The 19788-nt window shown below is 39.7% G+C and overlaps 1 protein-coding gene across 1 annotated transcript in view; it reads right to left on the bottom strand.

Annotated features, from left to right (window-relative positions):
- The window catches only part of LOC126188288 (eukaryotic translation initiation factor 2-alpha kinase-like), a 231877-nt gene that overhangs the window by 79289 nt on the left and 132800 nt on the right, over positions 1 to 19788 (bottom strand). Inside the window, exons 11-12 of the mRNA XM_049929872.1 lie at positions 16454 to 16698; positions 12224 to 12367 (exon numbers count right to left, since the gene is read on the bottom strand). Coding sequence (XP_049785829.1) covers positions 12224 to 12367; positions 16454 to 16698 — 389 coding nt within the window. The remainder of the gene's footprint in view (positions 1 to 12223; positions 12368 to 16453; positions 16699 to 19788) is intronic.

The raw sequence follows: 19788 nt of genomic DNA, 5'->3' as shown, positions 1-19788 counted from the left end.
ACCATTAACTATGACGTCAAATCTATTTCATTTAAGATAGGTGGATTTATAACCAAATTATCAATAACTGTTGCACATGTCCTCCCAGTCTTGTTGGGAATGTTACTTTTTGGGACGAATGCAAAAATGGACAACAGCAACTTTAGTTGGTCCTGATAAAAACTATTCAAGATGAAATGAAGCAGTCAAAAAGGAATACAAACGTCTCAAAAATGAGATCGAAAGGAAGTGCAAAATGGCTAAGCAGGGATGGATAGAGGACAAATGTAAGGATGTAGAGGCTTATCTCATGAGGGGTAATATAGATACTGCCTACAGGAAAATTAAAGAGACCTTTGGAGAAAAGAGAACCACTTGTATGAATATCAAGAGCTCAGATGGAAACCCAGTTCTAAGCAAAGAAGGGAAAGGAGAAAGGTGGAAGGAGTATATAGAGAGTCTATACATGGGCGATGTACTTGAGGACAATATTATGGAAATGGAAGAGGATGTGGATGAAGATGAAATGGGAGATATGATACTGCGTGAAGAGTTTGACTGAAAGGCCTGAGTCGAAACAAGGTCCCGGGAGTAGACAACATTCCATTAGAACTACTGACAGCCTTGGGAGAGCCATCGGGTCAGCAAAATGTATGAGACAGATTAAATACCCTCACACTTCAAGAAGGATATAATAATTCCAATCCCAAAGAAAGCAGGTGTTGACAGATGCGAAAATTACCGAACTATCAGTTTAATAAGTCATGGCTGCAAAATACTAACACGAATTCTTTCCAGATGAATGGAAAACCTGGTAGAAGCCAACCTCGGGGAAGATCAGTTTGGATTCCGTAGAAATGTTGGAATGCATGAAGCAATACTGACCTTATGACTTATCTTAGAAGCTAGATTAAGAAAAGGCAAACCTAGGTTTCTAGCATTTGTAGACTTAGAGAAAGCTTTTGCAATGTTGACTGGAATACTCTCTTTCAAATTCTGAAGGTGGCAGGGGTAAAACACAGGGAGCGAAAGGCTTGTTACAATTTGTACAGAAACCAGATCGCAGTTATAAGAGTCGAGGGGAATGAATGGGAAGCAGTGGTTGGTAAGGGAGTGAGACAGGGTTGTAGCCTCTCCCCGATGATATTCAATCTGTATATTGAGCAAGCAGTAAAGGAAACAAAAGAAAAATTTGGACTAGGTATTAAAATCCATGGAGAAGAAATAAAAACTTTAAGGTTCGCTGATGACATTGTAATTCTGTCAGAGACAGCAAAGGACTTAGAAGAGCAGTTGAATGGAATGAACAGTGTCTTGAAAGGAGGATATAAGATGAACATCAACAAAAGCAAAACGAGGATAATGAAATGTAGTCGAATAAAGTCGGGTGATGCTGAGGGAATTAGATTAGAAAATGAGACACTTAAAGTAGTAAAGGAGTTTTGCTATTTGGGGAGCAAAATAACTGATGATGGTCGAAGTAGAGAGGATATAAAATGTAGACTGGCAATGGCAAGGAAAGTGTTTCTGAAGAAGAGAAATTTGTTAACATCGAGTATAGATTTAAGTGTCAGGAAGTCATTTTTTGAAAGTATTTGTATGGAGTGTAGCCATGTATGGAAGTGAAACATGGACGATAAATAGTTTGGACAAGAAGAGAGTAGAAGCTTTTGAAATGTGGTGCTACAGAAGAATGCTGAAGATTAGATGGGTACATCACATAACTAATGAGGAAGTATTGAATAGGATTGGGGAGAAGAGAAGTTTGTGGCACAACTTGACTTGAAGAAGGGTTGGTAGGACATGTTCTGAGGCACCAGGGGATCACCAATTTAGTATTGGAGGGCAGCGTGGAGGGTAAAAATTGTAGAGGGAGACCAAGAGGTGAATACACCATGCAGATTCAGAAGGATGTAGGTTGCAGCAGGTACTGGGAAATGAAGAAGCTTGCACAGGATAGTGCAGCATGGAGAGCTGTATCAAACCCGTCTCAGGACTGAAGACCACAAACAACAACAACAACAACAACAACAGGATGAAACCAGTATTGGAATCTGCACATACAATCACTTCCTAGGTATTTACATAGAAGTCTCATTAGGAAGTCTTCTAATTGCTCGTTGATGTTTATAACATTTCCTGCTGTGGTTCTATGGACTGCCAGAAATACAATTTTTTGTTTCCAAGCCTATTACCAAAGTAAATCAATCAAAGAGCTGTTCAGTGCAGTACTCAGTGAGGTCAATGGCCACAGACCTTATGCCACTATGCTGTCTCTGAATAAATAGTTTCTGTTCTTCATAAGGCGTCTCATGACCAAATGCTTTGCGAGGCACAGCATACTGGACATGTGGTAATTGTATTTAGTTCTCCTTTTCACAACATTGTGTTTAAACTATTTTAATGCTTTTGTAATGAGTGTAAAAGACACACACTTGCTACCTGTTGCATTGATTTTTTCTGTAAGATGGAAAGTTTGGGGACAAACATTTTGTTTCCACATTAAAGCACCATTGTCTTTGAGCAAGAAAATGACCCCACATCACACAAAGCACATCAAAATTCAAACTTGAATAATTTAGGAGTTCAATTATTTAAAGACTTGATGGTTTACTGGTATTTATAATTAATCCTGAAATACCCTGTATACTGATGACAGAGGCATGGAGTCGTCAACAGGCAGATACACTATGTTGAAAACTTCACTAGCTTTCAGATGAATCCTTTTTTTGAGCCACAGAAAACACACACACACACACACACACACACACACACACACACACACACACACACCCACACGCAGATTCATAGAGGTAGGTGTGTGTGTGTGTGTGTGTGTGTGTGTGTGTGTGTGTGTGTGTGTGTGTGTTTTAATATATTTTTCCCATGTGGAATGTTTCTTTCTATTTTATTTATATCATTAATTTGAACCCAACAATTACGTTTGTTATTGTCACTGTTGCATTTCGAAATCTTTTCTGTCATCTTACTTGCTCTTTTTGTTTGTACAAGTAGTTTCACTTTGTATTCATCTTCCCTTTTTCCGTAGTCTACCATACATTTTATCCTGCCTAAATATACTCAATAATACGTAATTTACTTCCAAACCATAACCTAAAATTTTTTTAACGCTTTCAACATTACCGCTGCTATAAAATCCTCTGTTCCCAGTTTACAAACATTTCGTGTAAACTCGTGAACACTATTTCACTTCTTCAGTTCCTTTCACCCATTAAACAACCATTTCAGCTATTTCCAACAACTTTCGTTTTATTTCCATTCCCGTTTTTTTCCCACATAACCGATCACTTTTTAGCAACTTCCCACAGGTTTAAACATTATTATTTCTTCGTCACACAATTGTTAGCCTCATTTTCATAATCTGCCAGCACATAACCAGTCCTTTGAATACATTTACACACCTTTAACATGTTTTGAAGGCAACACAACTACCTAACCTTTGTACCCATCGTTGTTCACCAACCTACGTTCAGCACAGGATCAACATAGCTCAACTCAAACCAACACTTTTTCGACTTTTTTCACACCTTTATCTCTCCCCATATATTTTTATTTTTTTATTTTCACTTTAGCCTCATGTTAACCTTTCCACCTTCTAATACCATGTCAACCTCACACCATCCCTACAACGACCCCATTAAATTTTATTTACATTCCCTCCGCAAACATGCCTTCACCCTAGCCAGATTATCCTCCCATATTTTATTTACTCAGGCTTGTCTGACATTTGGCATTACCCCCAAAGGCCTCACACTTAAAGTTCCCATCTCTGGCTGTAATCCTTCTTTCCTTCAGTCCCTATACCAGTTCCAAACTGCACAATCCATAGCCCTCACCCGCCTAATCCTTCACCTATACATCGACTCAGCCAATGAACACACCCGTCAACTCCTATCCCTAATCAAAGTCCTCAGTCTTTCCTCTCCCACATCCACACCGGCTGTTCATAGCATCCTCCTACAGGCCAACCGCAAATTAGAACAGCATGCCACCCTCCACCTCAAAAAACTATCCTATCTCCTGGTTTCCCACCTCCGGAAAGGCAACTCACTCACCCTCCACAACCTTTCCAACAAACCTCAACCTCCTCTCATTGCACACAGACCCAGTCTCTGCCATCTACTCAATCTCCCACTTCCAGCTCCACTCCCCGAACACCTCAAAATTCTAGCCAACACAATCTGGAACCACAACACCCCAAATCAGTAGTTAACCTTTCCTCCAAAACTATCTCCCAATCCGAAACCTCTGTCCTATCCAAAGGCCTCACCTTCAGCCTCACTCCCAAATTCAACCAAACTGCCTTGTCAAAGATTTACTGTCCTACACTCATAGTCTTTGCTGGAAATATCACTTTTCCACGAAGAAAAATAATTCTGATCCCACTCCTAATGATCCAACTTCCCAAGACACTATCCAAATTGAACCCTGCCTGGAACACTTCCGTCCTCATCACAATGGGACCCACCTCCTCTTCCTCAAAATCACCCTCTCCAAACCTTCCAGGAATTTCTCATTTCCAGCCTTGCCTCTCAATCTTTCTTGAAAAACCATAATCCTACTCCCAACATCACCACAGCTGAAGCCCAGGCTATCCATGATCTGAAAGTTGACCGATCCATCATCATTCTTCCGGCTGACAAGGGTTCCACGACCGTGGTACTTGATTGTCGGGAGTATGTGGCTGAGGGACTGCGTCAGCTTTCAGACAACACCACATACAAAGTTTGCCAAGGTAATCCCATTCCTGATGTCCAGGCAGAGCTTCAAGGAATCCTCAGAACCTTAGGCCCCCTACAAAACCTTTCACCTGACTCCATCAACCTCCTGACCCCACCAACACCCCTACCTTCTTCCTAAAATTCACAAACCCAATCATCCCGGCCGTCCCATTGTAGCTGGTTACCAAGCCCCCACAGAACGCATCTCTGCCTACGTAGATCAACACCTTCAACCCGTTGCATGCAGTCTCCCATCCTTCATCAAAGACACCAACCACTTTCTCGAACGCCTGGAATCCTTACCCAGTCTGTTACCCCCGGAAACCATCCTTGTAACCATTGATGCCACTTCCCTATACAAAACTATCCCGCACGTCCAGGGCCTCACTGCAATGGAGCACTTCCTTTCATGCCGATCACCTGCCACCCTACCTAAAACCTCTTTCCTCATCACCTTAGCCAGCTTCATCCTGAATCACAACTTCTTCACTTTTGAAGGTCGGACATACCAACAATTAAAGGGAACAGCCATGGGTACCAGGATGGCCCCCTCGTATGCCAACCTATTTATGGGTCGCTTAGAGGAAGCCTTCTTGGTTACCCAAGCCTGCCAACCCAAAGTTTGGGTCAGATTTATTGATGACATCTTCCTGATCTGGACTCACAGTGAAGAAGAACTCCAGAATTTCCTCTCCAACCTCAACTCCTTTGGCTCCATCAGATTCACCTGGTCCTACTCTAAATCCCATGCCACTTTCCTTGACATTGACCTCCATCTGTCCAATGGCCAGCTTCACACATCCGTCCACATCAAACCCACCAACAAGCAACAGTACCTCCATTATGACAGCTGCCACCCATTCCATATCAAACGGTCCCTTCCCTACAGCCTAGGCCTTCGTGGCAAATGAATCTGCTCCAGTCCTGAATCCCTGAAGCATTACACCAACAACCTGACAACAGCTTTCGCATCCCGCAACTACCCTCCCAACCTGGTACAGAAGCAAATAACCAGAGCCACTTCCTCATCCCCTCAAACCCAGAACCTCTCACAGAAGAACCCCAAAAGTGCTTCCCAGGACTGGATCAGAATCTGAATGTGACTGTCCATCAGGGATACGACTTCCTCAAATCCTGCCCCGAAATGAGATCCATCCTTCATGAAATCCTCCCCACTCCACCAAGAGTGTCTTTCCGCCGTCCACCTAACCTTCGTAGCCTCTTAGTACATCCCTATGAAATCCCCAAACCACCTTCCCTACCCTCTGGCTCCTACCCTTGTAACCGCCCCCGGTGTAAAACCTGTCCCATGCACCCTCCCACCACCACCTACTCCAGTCCTGTAACCCGGAAGGTGTACACAATCAAAGGCAGAGCCACGTGTGAAAGCACCCACGTGATTTACCAACTGACCTGCCTACACTGTGACGCTTTCTATGTGGGAATGACCAGCAACAAACTGTCCATTCGCATGAATGGACACAGGCAGACAGTGTTTGTTGGTAATGAGGATCACCCTGTGGCTAAACATGCCTTGGTGCACGGCCAGCACATCTTGGAACAGTGTTACACCGTTCGGGTTATCTGGATACTTCCCACTAACACCAACCTATCCGAACTCCAGAGATGGGAACTTGCCCTTCAATATATCCTCTCTTCCCGTTATCCACCAGGCCTCAATCTCCGCTAATTTCAAGTTGCCGCCACTCATACCTCACCTGTCATTCAACATCTTTGCCTCTTCACTTCCGCCTCGACTGGCATCTCTGCCCAAACTCTTTGCCTTTAAATATGTCTGCTTGTGTCTGTATATGTGTGGATGGATGCGTGTGTGTGTGCGCGCGAGTGTATACCTGTCCTTTTCTCCCCCTAAGGTAAGTCTTTCCGCTCCCGGGATTGGAATGACTGCTTACCCTCTCCCTTAAAACCCACATCCTTCCATCTTTCCCTCTCCTTCCCTCTTTCCTGATGAAGCAACTGTGGGTTGTGAAAGCTCGAAATTTTGAGCGTGTGTTTGTGTTTTTTTTTATTGTGCCTATCTACCAGCGCTTTCCCGTTTGGTAAGTCATGGAATCTTTGTTATAGAGGGAAACATTCCATGTGAGAAAAATATATCTAAAAACAAAGATGATGAGACTTACCAAACAAAAGCGCTGGCAGGTCGATAGACACACAATCAAACACAAACATACACACAAAATTTAAGCTTTCGCAACAAATGGTTGCTTTGTCAGGAAAGAGAGAAGGAGAGGGGAAGACGAAAGGATGTGGGTTTTAAGGGAGAGGGTAAGGAGTCATTCCAATCCCGGGAGCTGAAAGACTTACCTTAGGGGGGAAAAAAGGACAGGTATACACTCGCACACACACACATATCCATCCGCACATACACAGACACAAGCAGACATTTGTAAAGGCAAAGAGTTTGGGCAGAGATATCAGTCGAGGCGGAAGTACAGAGGCAAAGATGTTGTTGAAAGACAGGTGAGGTATGAGCGGCGGCAAATTGAAATTAGCGGAGATTGAGGCCTGGTGGATAGCGAGAAGAGAGGATATGCTGAAGGGCAAGTTCCATCTCCGGAGTTCAGACAGGTTGGTGTTAGTGGGAAGTATCCAGATAACCCGGACGGTGTAACACTGTGCCAAGATGTGCTGGCCGTACACCAAGGCATGTTTAGCCACAGGGTGATCTTCATGGTAAGTCTTTCCGCTCCCGGGATTGGAATGACTCCTTACCCCTCTCCCTTAAAACCCACATCCTTTCATCTTCCCCTCTCCTTCCCTCTTTCCTGACGAAGCAACCGTTTGTTGCGAAAGCTTGAATTTTGTGTGTATGTTTGTCTGTCTATCGACCTGCCAGCGCTTTTGTTTGGTAAGTCTCATCATCTTTGTTTTTATATATAAGGAAGAGAAAGGGTCCAAGGATTGAGCCCAGTGTTACACCTTGTAATACAGGTTCACTGGTGGACTGGGAGTTCATGATTTTACTATCTAGTTTGTATGACAATTTAGTGCTTTGCTTACGATTCAACAGGTATGTGGTTAGAAGATTCATGGCTTGATCCCCAATACTATAAGATTTTAGCTTTTTAAGGAGTACCTTATGTGTTACCGTATCAAATGCTCTTGTCAGGTCCCAAAATATACCTGCAGTCTTCATCTTCTGGTCCAACAGACAGTAAACTGTGTAACTGCTGTGGTTGTACTTAGCTCTTTTGTGAAGCCATGCTGCAAATCTATAAGCAGTTTATGTTTTGTGAAAAAGGCACTTAGCTGAGGAAGGATAATGCTTTCAAATATCTTACTAAAAGTGGGAATTAATGATATTGGTCTATAGTTGGAGACTTACTTCTTACTTCCCTTTTTATACACTGGTTTCACTACACTCATTTTTAGAACCGTTGGATACATGTTTCCTCTAATGCTGCAATTAATCAGGTGAGTAAGAGATTTAGAGATTTCTTTTAAGTACTGGAAACGCCATCCCATCCAGATGAATTTTTTTTCTTTAGCATGTATATTGCCCCGCGAACCTCCTACTCATTCACTTCCACAAATTCAAATTCGGTACACTCTGAGATGGCATTAGATCTCTACGTGTGAATCTGTAATATGCGTTGATTATTCACCAGAAATGTAGTAGTTATTAAAAATATTACACATAATAGCTGGGTTTTTTATAATGTTACCATCATGTCTTATGCCGAGTGGTTCCATGTTCATCTTGTTGGGACCTTTTCGGTATTTGTCAATCAGCTTCCAAGATGCTTTGCTTATGTTGTCAGACTGTTCTATTGTTTTGCTGTTAATCTGCTTCCTTAGATTAACAATTTCAGTTTTAAAAGTTTGCTTGACCCTATTGTATTTTTCCTTGAAAACCTGCATAGTAGTAGCTTTATAAAGCTCATTTAGATCATGTACTTGTTGCTTGAGCCTAATCAGATTTGTTGGGAGTTTTAGTCTAGGATTACTTCCATTTTGACAGTGTTTAACTACCTTCTGGATTTCTCTGACTGGACAACTATATTCACAATGATGCAATAGGGTTGAGCGGAATTCATTCCATTTCTCATCCGACCCTTTTACCCGGTACGCAGAATCCCATATCTCATTCACTAGTTTGTCTTTAAGAGCATTAATATTTGAGGTATTCAGCATTCGTTTCTGTAGCACAATTTTTGTTATTTTAGGCACAACTGAATTTTTGTATTCTATCACCTGACAGAAGTGGTCAGAATAAAGAAAATCTAAGTTACTGTAATTTACCTTATCTATAACATCTTTGTTGATCATAGCATAATCTATTCTAGTGGAACATGTGTCTGTCACTCTGGTGTCAGAGTTCACTGTATTTACAAGATTGTATGAGGTCAATACATCACTGAGTTTCAAGTTTACTATACTATTTGAGTTTGCATCTGTATTAAAGTCACCTAATATAGTAAGGTCATTAGAACCAGCCTGACCAGCAACACTACTAAGTTTATCCATAAACAGCATTACATCAGCATTTGGTGGCCTACATACTCCAATCATTTTATGCTTTGGTAACTTAAGATCATTACTGTGGAGTACAATACCTGTCATTTCAATTGATCCTTCTTTGGTGTGGTGTTCAAGAACGGAAATTTTTTTTTAGCTTCTACATCCTTATTAACATAAATTGCCACACCACCACCTTTATGGTTTTGCCTACAATAACTATTTGCTAGTACGTAACCTTCTAATCCATAGTATATTATTTCATTGTATTTTAGCCCATGTTCCGTTATTACCAGTACATGTGGCAAGTGTTCCTCTATGAATATTTGTAGAATGTCTAGTTTGTTTATGAGATATTGCACATTTAAGTGCATTAACTTTAAGGGTATTATCCCTTCTTGTTTATTTACCATCTTGCACGAATCAAAATTGTTTGAATTACACTTTTTACGACATTTTGCATACTCTGGTTTTTTGGAACTGACCTGCAATGACTGAGCACTTACTTCACAGCCTGGCTTTTCTTTGCGCGCATGGGACTCAGTCATATCTGAAATACATCCCTGAAAACTATTATTATGGTCCTTTATTCCAAAAAAGTCTCCTCCTTGTAGCCCAAAGCAATTGGAGCTTTCTCCACACTGCCTTTCTCGCACAGTTTGCTTATGTGGGAAACTAGCTTGGCCTTCCCTTTCCTGTTTAAGTGGAATCAGTGTTTTGTATGCTCATCACGACTCATCTTACTTAAGTCTATCAAATGTACATGGCTAAATTTATCACACAGTTTCTTTAGCTCGGAATTGTAGTATCGAATCTCTTTGTTTATACACGACCAAAGTGGTAAATCATGTCACACTGGCACGTTTGTGATGACAATGTTCATTTGAAATAGTTTTGGTAATATGTTACGAAAGCCTCGCAGAGCTGTCTTGCTTTCATTTTTGTACACGTTGTTGCCACCGCCAGTAATCAGAACGTGAGCATCTTTGTCCAATTGACTTGTTTCTGTTGTAATATTCTCCACCACTGCATTTAACATTGCACCAGGCTTGATTTTCGCGAAAACTGAATGCTTTGAAGGCATACTTTCGCAAAAACGTTTGGATAGATCTTTTCCATGACTGTCGGCATACAGAAGGATGCCTTTGGTGCATCTTAAGATTGGCAAGTTCTTTTTTGGTTCTTTGGCTGGAGTTTTGTGATTACTTTCTGGTTTGTTTATATCTATTGTGTTACCACAATCCGCTACAAGTGCTGAGAATTTGTTTGATAATGGTATTACTGGGGTTGTACTTACATGTAGTTCTTGCTTGTTTGTTTTTTTCGGCATACGCCACATTTTCTGCGCGGAATGACTATTAACAGCGGCGTTGTCTTGAGTTAGGCGATAATTCCGATCCACTGCTTTATATTTAGTTTCCAGCTCTTGATATTTTCTCAGAAGTTCTTGATATTTTGTATTGATTGGTACTAAATCATCTGTTAACATGCTTATTATTTTTTCTTTTGTCTTTAGCGTGTTCATTATTTCGTTTTCCGCGGCACTTACGAAGCACTGTCGGCATGTCCAGTCATGTTTGTCTTTTATATATTTCAAATTTACTTTGAGACATTTATCGTGGTACCAGTACTTGCGGTCGGCACACAGGATTCCTCTTTTGACCTTCTTCACGGAAATTTTACAAATCTCACTATCACTTTTTAAAGAAACTAGGACATCACTACACGAAAAATGGTCACTCGGCACCATCTTTTTATCATCTCAATAACTGTAATGGCCAAAATACTGTTTTAAAATAATGCATTCTTTCTTAAACTGCTCTTTTACAGTCCTGGAAATATAATAAAATGCATACACATCACTGTCCTTCCCTGGAAATGTCAAATGGAAATAACATTACCACAGAGTACTGTCATTTCTGTCTAGTGAGCAAAAGTGGAAGATATTTCCTTTTTTCTTTAGTTTCATAATTAGATTACCCTTCCTATACTGTTCCCTATCATTTCAGTTAATTGCAGCTCTCTTGACAAATGCAGTTTTTTGCACTTATCTTAAAATTATGGGAGTGCCTCCTACTGTCACTTTTCTACTTGGCTTCTCCTTCGCCTCCTTCACTCCATGCATCCATGCAGTTGTGAACATGTATTTAAATAAATATGCTGGATTGCAGTATGTGCAGTTACCAGACTGTTAGATCTGGCATCGGCTGATCCTTTTATGAATATTATAAGCCATTTGTATGTTGAATTAAAACAAACATAGACAATGGCGCTAGAACAAGACTTCTGCTCAGCTCCGTATAGTTTCCAATAATGATGCTACAAATGCACATTTCACACTGTAAATAAAGTATCAAGTAACAAGGAAACAGTATCTAAATGTGCCATTCAAGATCAATGTTTATCCACTTGACTTGGGTGTCACAGCAATTCTACATAAATTACTATAGGAGAGAGGTAGACAAGGGCCCTAGCAACTCTTCTACATCACCTCATATACAGTGGATCAGAAAAGCACCTTCATTTTTTTCCTCCTCCTTTCCTTTCCTGTCAGTTATTACACAATTCATTTTGTGATAATCTTCATGTTTTGTAGTTTATCAGAAATTAATGCTCTGTCTTAAAGGTGGAGTGCTCTCTTACTTCCATCACTGTTTAACAGAATGAAACTTGGAGATACTAAATGCGATCAAGATAGCAACTTTTGCTTTGTGCGTTATGAAGCACTGGTGGTCCTAGCCAAAAGCCATAGCTCTATGGTGTAGACTTATTTCAGTATTTGCTAGTTTAAAGTATGTTGCTTCTAAAAACACTCACTCTATCTCTCTCTCTCTCTCTCTCTCTCTCTCACACACACACACACACACACACACACACACACACACACAGGCATTTTAGACACAGTATAATATAGCTTTAATAAGGAGCTCAATCACTCCCAGCGATCTGAGATCTCATTTTCAATTATGTTGGATTTGAAAAAAATATAAAAGATCTAACTCCATAAAAAAGAAGGTACATACGGTTTAACAAATACACTGTCATGTTGCTGCTGCCAGCCTGGTGGGGGACACTCAACCCAGGCATTAAAATATCGAACAATGTGGTGGTGGTCAAGTTTTGCAAGTGCCTTCACTTCGCGCATCACACGTTCCCGTGACTCGTGGCTGTAAAAGGATAACTACTTCAGTTTCTCTAGTCACATAATACATATCAGAACAGTAAAACAAATATAACTGGTTACACAAACTGAATTTTGTAGACTGTACAGTGCTGTTGGACTTTACGTGGTACAGCCTATTGGATCTGATATTTTAGTGATAGATAAACTGGTATAATTTCTCCAAATGTGAACAAAAATTCATTCGAGAAAAATTCAATACACATAAAAATCATAAAAAGTCTACATTAATTAAAACTGAAATTGAAAATTGTGATACATGTTAAAGGAAGATGGTGAAGGAAAAAACAACTTGCAACCAGAATCAATTTGATCCCTCAAGACCAAGGACTCAAACACAGTTATTCCTTCTGTGTGGAGTGAGAGAGAGGTTGGCAGTGTGACTGAGAATGAGGGGGCCAGCCTGGGTCTTCACTAGCCATATCAATGCTAAAACCTACTTCGTCTAACATAGAGCCTGTGTAAAATGGTAAACATGAAACATATTTCTTACAGTATTTCCCATGAAACTCAATGCTCTTTTACATCATTGGAAATCAGTTTCGAAAAAGTTTCTTGATTCTTCAAGTGCTTTGAGTTTACTTTGTTATATGCTAGTGAGCTGCTTTATATCTGGCAAATCTTCTTACAAATAGACATGTATATTTTTTATAGGGCCAAAAAAAATCCATGGGTCCAGCTCTGATTGTTAGCTATGATAAGTCTGTCAACTCAGAGAACTGAATGGTAAGGCTAGCTATGTGCATCAATGCAGCATCATGCTGCAGAATGATTCCCCCATAGCCTTTCCCATGTTTGTTGAGAAATTGTGGTAGATCTATTACTGTATAACACTGAACAGTAACATTTTTTCATTTTTCCTGAGATACACTTATGTTGTTCCACGCCAAGTGGTCTATATGTATCCATATAACCATCAAGGATTTTGATGGAAATTTGTATGAAGAACTGCACATGATCCCAATGAACATTTGTAAAGTTTCAAGATCGTTAATTCACTACTTCTAGAGATATAGTCATCTGATCCCGTAACGTAGCTATCCACAGTGTACCTGTGAGTTTTTGACAACTTCGAGACACAATGCCCCCCGTTAATACTGTACAAATATTTTTGCGCTCTCTTTGTGAAATAATTTAAAAAAAGCTTCCTTAGCGATCTGCATGTGAATAATTTGAAGCAATTTGCGGGGGGTGGGGGGGTGGGGGGGGGGGGGGGGGGAAGGACTCGAAATAAATGTGAAACTTTGCACATAATAACTTACCAATACAAGGGCTCAGATCATAAAATTTCATTCTCCTACTACTTTCCAATATTTCACAAACTGACGGCAAAGTTGACCATTTTAGCCCACTTTTGTATTAAAAAAAAGGGAGAGAGAGGTGTCTCCTGCAAACACTTTTCCCATTTTCATTACAAGACCATGCTCTAACCCACCTACAAATGTGAGCATATAAGCCCTTAAGAAACAATGACAAGTTGGAGGTGCATTGAAAATTGGCCTATATTCTGCTGATACTTAAATTTGTCATCTTTATTGTTCTTTATTACTCTCTAGAAAGGCAATATCAAAAGTCTTGGCGACTAGGAAGTGAGATCAAGTCTGAATACCTTGAAAAAGTTTTTAAAAAAGGGTGTCTTTTCATGACTCATCATGACATTTCATACTATACAATCATTGGTTTTCTCTGTCATCATAATGGCCACTGAGCTACAAGCATGGATGAAAACACATTTCACTGTTTTTCTTGTTAGATTGTGTTTCCATATTTTTGTTTTCCTGTTCTTGTGTGTGCTTATTTATTCTTATTTGTTGTACTTACATCCTTCTTCCACCTACAAGTGTCTCCACTTCCTCCTATCTGCCAACTCTATCTTTGACCCTCCAACATTCCAAGTCACCAACCTACATCAATGGAACAAATCAGCTTATATCCTACAATCTAATTACTGAATGACTGTTTCCTTCAAACACTGTTTCTCTATTGTCATGTAAGGAACTTCTGATTCAGCAAGCTAGTACTATGAGATTTTGTTTTTATATTGCAGTTACAGTTTTAATTTGGGAATTCTTTTCAATAGTAACGAGCCATTGGAGCCATGATTAATATGAAAACATCAACAGCCTTGAATTATCTTTAAAAATTTGATGCTAAAAATGCACTACCAAACTATGTTTACGTGCAAGCTAAATACAGGAAAATGACCTGCAGTGTAGTGAGAGAGATTATGACAACAAGTGACAACTGCATAATTGATGACAATGATTAAAAATAATTGGGGTGGGGGGTGAAGGGAGAGGGTGAGGAATTTATTGCTGATAACAGCATGCATGCATGCACGCACGCACGCACGCACGCACGCACGCACGCACACAATGAGCACTTGAATGAGAGAAGCAGCTGTGTTAAAGAGAGAGTGTGTCCACAAATCTGGGATGTCATCAGATCTTTTACTGGATGTAAGTAAGACAGTGAAATTCATGATGTGTATGATGTACAGCATGACCACAATAATCGTGGTTGAGCAGCCATCCATAAGTATCATCCACACGTGGAGCTCTGCCCACAGTGTGTAATAAAGTCACAGAGTTTAACAAGGATACAGGAATACGGGGCCTGGACACACAGGGGAGCATTAAATAAGATCACCAGAAATGATGATCTCCAGAACATACTGGTCCACACTAATGAAAGAGTGAAAACACATAGAAGACGACATGGTGAGGCATCACGCATGTCGAGAGGCAAGGGGGAGGTGTTCTCATGTGTTAGATGTTTACAGGATAAGAAATGGACCACTGATATGTATTCCATTGTCTGTGACTGGCAAAAGATACGGAACCTACTGTCCGACCATGTGTGTCCACTTGCTGGCCTGCAGTGGGCTACAAGAACTTCTTCCTTCAGCAAGATAATACATCATCTTAATGGTCTCAAATTATGTGAAAAGACTTGAAAAACACTCCACATATATAAGAGTACTTACATGTGTGTGTGTGTGTGTGTGTGTGTGTGTGTGTGTGTGTGTGTGTGTGTGTGTGTGTGGTGGGCCGAAGCAGAAGGGGACATGCACTAGGCAGCCACATTATAAACGTAAAAATAACTCTGTAGCATTTCATGTGGAAATAATAACTAAACAGATTCCGTCCACATGAATGGGCATCATCGAACTGTAGCTATTGAAAACATGACCACCAAGTTGTCAAACATACTGCACACCACAAAAAACAAGGACTTCAATAGCTGCTTCAGTATTTGCGTGATCTGGATCCTCTACCTACAACTAGCTTTGAATTAAATAGGTGAAAAATGTCCTGCCACATCCTCCATTCTCTCAAACCCATTGATCTGAACCTTCAGTAGTACCCATTCCTTTACTCTTATTGTTCCTCTCCTGCTATTTTCCACACCACTCCTCAGTGCGAACCCTATACTCAGTCCCCCCCACCCCCTTTCGTGAACGTCACTTTTTCAGATCTGACAATGGAAACTTCAGGTTGGAATATCAACAGTATTAGAAAAAGGATAGATTGCTACGCAACATAAAGATGATTCATTGAGTTGCAGACAGGCACAACAAAAAGACTGTTACACATTACATCTTACAGCAACAGCAGCTAAGACTGGAATCTAAAATTCTCATTTTCACACTTCCGCTGAAGGACAACTGTCCGACCCTCTATCGTACCTTCCATTTCCTGCTCACTTATCTACTTGCTCTGACTAGTATCAGCTTCGGTGAAAACCCAGAGAGTCAGTGTTTGGGTGTCTATGCGGTTGTGCACGTGTGAGAATGTGTGCATACGTAAGACACATATCAGTAGCTCAAAAGCTAACAACTCTGTGCTATGTGCATTTCTATGATCCCACAATCAATCACCTACAGCTAAATGATTGCCTTCCTGATTTTTAATACTTTTTTATTATTGCCCTTTGTTGCCTGAGAGGAAATGGAATTCATACTACACATATTGTCAATGCATTAGCTATTCCATTCAGAACACATATGTACGCTCAATACTACATACTTTCATGTAATTGTAATACTACAGTAAACAAGAAAAGTACTTACTTATCTGGAAGTGTTATCCGCTTTATAGCATATCGGCAGTCATCTATCTTATTCTTAGCTTCAAAAACCACTCCAAAGCCACCTCTTCCTAGACACTGTATTGGCTCAAAGTCTGTAAGGTAACGTGAGACAAAACCATGAGATTCATTCAACAGCAAACCCGGCTCCGAGTAACTTCGTGGTGCCAGCCGCACATCTACTCCAGAATCATGTTGTTCTGAAGGCTTTTCCAAAACTGTTTGTGCCTAAAATACAAAACTATTATTTTTTTTTTTTACAAGTATATGCTGTAAATGAAAACTTATTCCAAAAGATACTGCAATTACAAAAGCATTGCATTATTTAAGTTTACAAAAATAAAAAGTTACTGCTATTTTATTGTTTTCTTAGGTTCCAAAAAGGCATTTGTACCAGCCAAGGTGTCAGAGGCCTCTAGGGTGGTTAAACTTAATTTAACTACATTCCACTTCCCCCCTTTTACTTTTGCTGATGTTCATCTTATAACCTCATTCTCAAGATGCAATCCATTCCATTCAACTGATCTTCAAAATCATTTGCCATCTTTGACAAAATTACAAACTCAATGGAAAAACCTCGAAGTTTTTTTTATTTATTCTTTCTGAACTTTAATTTCTTTTCTATACTTCTCCTTACAGACTAACAAATGGTAATTAGGTTGGAGTTCAATGTTTGCTTATGTGTATCAAAATCCATGTTTCATTTGTGGAGTAAAAAGGAAAACTTACCTGCTTGTCCACCAAAAGCTATCAGCAGAATATCTTTAAATTTAGCAATTTTAACTGCAAGATAATATTAAACAGTGCTACACATCATTGCAAATTACATATTAGCTGTTACTTCAGTATTTTCCCACAAATTTAAATTAAAGTTTCCTTTATCAAAGCAATACTATTGTTCCTCATGTTTTTATATATCATATGGAGAGGAAAATTTTTATTAATGTTGTAATTGAAAACAGCTAGAATCCTTGAATGAAATTTTCACTCTGCACCGGAATGTGCACTGATATGAAAATTCCTGGCAGATTTAAAACTGTGTCAGGCAGACTAGAACTCAGGAGCTTTGCCTTTTGCAGGAAAGTGCTCTACCAACAGTGCTGTCCAAGCACAAGTCACAACCTGTCCTCACAGCTTTAATTCTGCCAGTACCTCATCTCCTACCTTCCAAACTTCACAGAAGTCTCGTGCTAGTTCTGCAAGGTTCACAGCAGAGCTTTTGTGAAGTTTGGAATGTAGGACATGAGATACCGGCAGAATTAAAGCGGTGAGGATGGGTCGTAAGTCATGTAGGCGAGTGCAAAAGACAAATGCAGTAAGAAGATTCAAATCAATGAAGTAGTTATAAGTAAATGAAGATACTTGCACAGGATAGCGTAGCATAGCATGCTGCACTGAACCAGATGTTGGACTAAAGACCACAACAGTATCTATTATTCGTGAAATGCTTACAATGGAAATGAGTCTACAGAAAATAATTCTCGTGTGCCTACATGATAACAGTCCAGCAACACTCAAAAAAGAGAATCAAAGACAATGGAGCTTTCTCTCTAACACACAAAACTTCAAAAACTTCAGCTCATGGTAAAGAAGCAATACTGGCATAAATTGAACAGGCCAAAATTTTACTCTGTTACCAACAGAGGAAAGCCATTAAAGAAATGGGTGATTTATAAAAATCTTCAACTTGAACCTCAAATAAGTATATTTACTAAGTGCCAAAGGTGGCTACAGATTACAGTCTACAAAAAGGTAGTACCTATAGCAAGACATTTAGCGCCATTACACAGTGACACTATTTGACCCATTTTGACCATTACTGTAAACAAAGTCTGCATTTTGGAATGGTGCAATGGATGAAGAAATTTTCATGCAGGAACCTGTCAGCTTTCCAAGATTCCAAATCACTTGTAATCAAGCTTCATAAAAGTTTTAATGAATGAAAACAGAGATCTAGGTATGGGAACAGGTGTCTTAGGAGGATGTTGTTCAACTCTGGATTAAGAAAGCAATGTAGTATCCTGCTTGTTTTGTCCAAATAAAATTACAGTAGTAAGTTGTGATATATACAGATAATGGCTAAATTATTGCAACAACAGTATGTAGCATGAAAGAATTTTTACATGCAGTATAGAGAGCATTTATAAGAGCAATTATATGTCATAAATTGTCTGGAGATGCAGCGTCAATATCAAGACTGTGGGTCAATCTTAGTAAGTTGACTTATGGATGTGGAAGGTATTTTGAGAAGTTCCAATACGGAAAGCAAGACTGATCAGTACTTCAAACAAGTGGTATGCACATCCATGGGAAGTTGAAGAATCGTATTACCTGGACATCTACATTTTGAGATCACTGGTTGTCTAATTTATTTAATTGGCACCACTACATAGGACGCACCATTTTCTATGAACTAGACATCTCCCTTTCTGCAGTAACTACATAAGAGGCATTGGACACTCGTATTCTTACATCTACAAATATTGGCAGTGTTCATTATCCTTGGGTATAGCTCTGACTTCATGACATGAGACCATGAGATATACAGTAATGCCAGTATTGTTGTAGATAGTATGTTGAGAGTCATCCAGCAGTGTAGTATCGAAGCACAATGGACAGTAAATTTTGTGGAATAATAGACAAGAGAGTTGTGTGTCACTCTGCAGTAATGAGGTAGAATACAGAGTACCTGTTGAATTTACTAAATTAAGCAAATATGATTAGTATTTAAGGTGCCGACGATGATAAGACCATTCAGGACAAAGCAAAGGCTGAGAGATTGGGAAGATAAGGAAGGAAGTCTAGTGTGTTATTTTCAAAGGAATCATTCCAACATTTGCATTAAGTGATTTAGTGAAACCATAAAACATCCAAATATGAATGGACAGATGGCAATTGAACTGCTATCCTCCTGAATGAGATATCAATATAGTGGAGATGCTGAGTCACAGATAGGCACAACAAAAAAGACTGCAGAGTTCAAAGGTTAGAGAGTATTAACTACTGGGAATTGCAAAGGTTTTGCATATGTCCTGCACATGCAGTCAAATTGTGTGCTTTTGTAGTTTGGATAACAATGGTAGTTGCTGCAGCAATCTCAACAATGGATCACATTGCGCATGAAAAAAGCATCCCCCCCCACAACAACGAATATTTATAAATATGTTCGTTATGATGGGATTCTTTGCATAACTTACTGACCTTCACCAATAAATTTCTTTAACTCAGAACCCATTTCAAAGGTTTTAGTTATTTATTTTTATATCCAAACTAAAATATCTCATGTTACTGTCAACAGCACTAACGGAAATTTTCCTT

The sequence above is a fragment of the Schistocerca cancellata genome, chromosome 5, assembly GCF_023864275.1.
Source record: "Schistocerca cancellata isolate TAMUIC-IGC-003103 chromosome 5, iqSchCanc2.1, whole genome shotgun sequence".
In the NCBI taxonomy this organism is placed as follows: Eukaryota; Metazoa; Arthropoda; class Insecta; order Orthoptera; family Acrididae; genus Schistocerca; species Schistocerca cancellata.
This window is presented reverse-complemented; position numbering and strand designations above follow the sequence as displayed.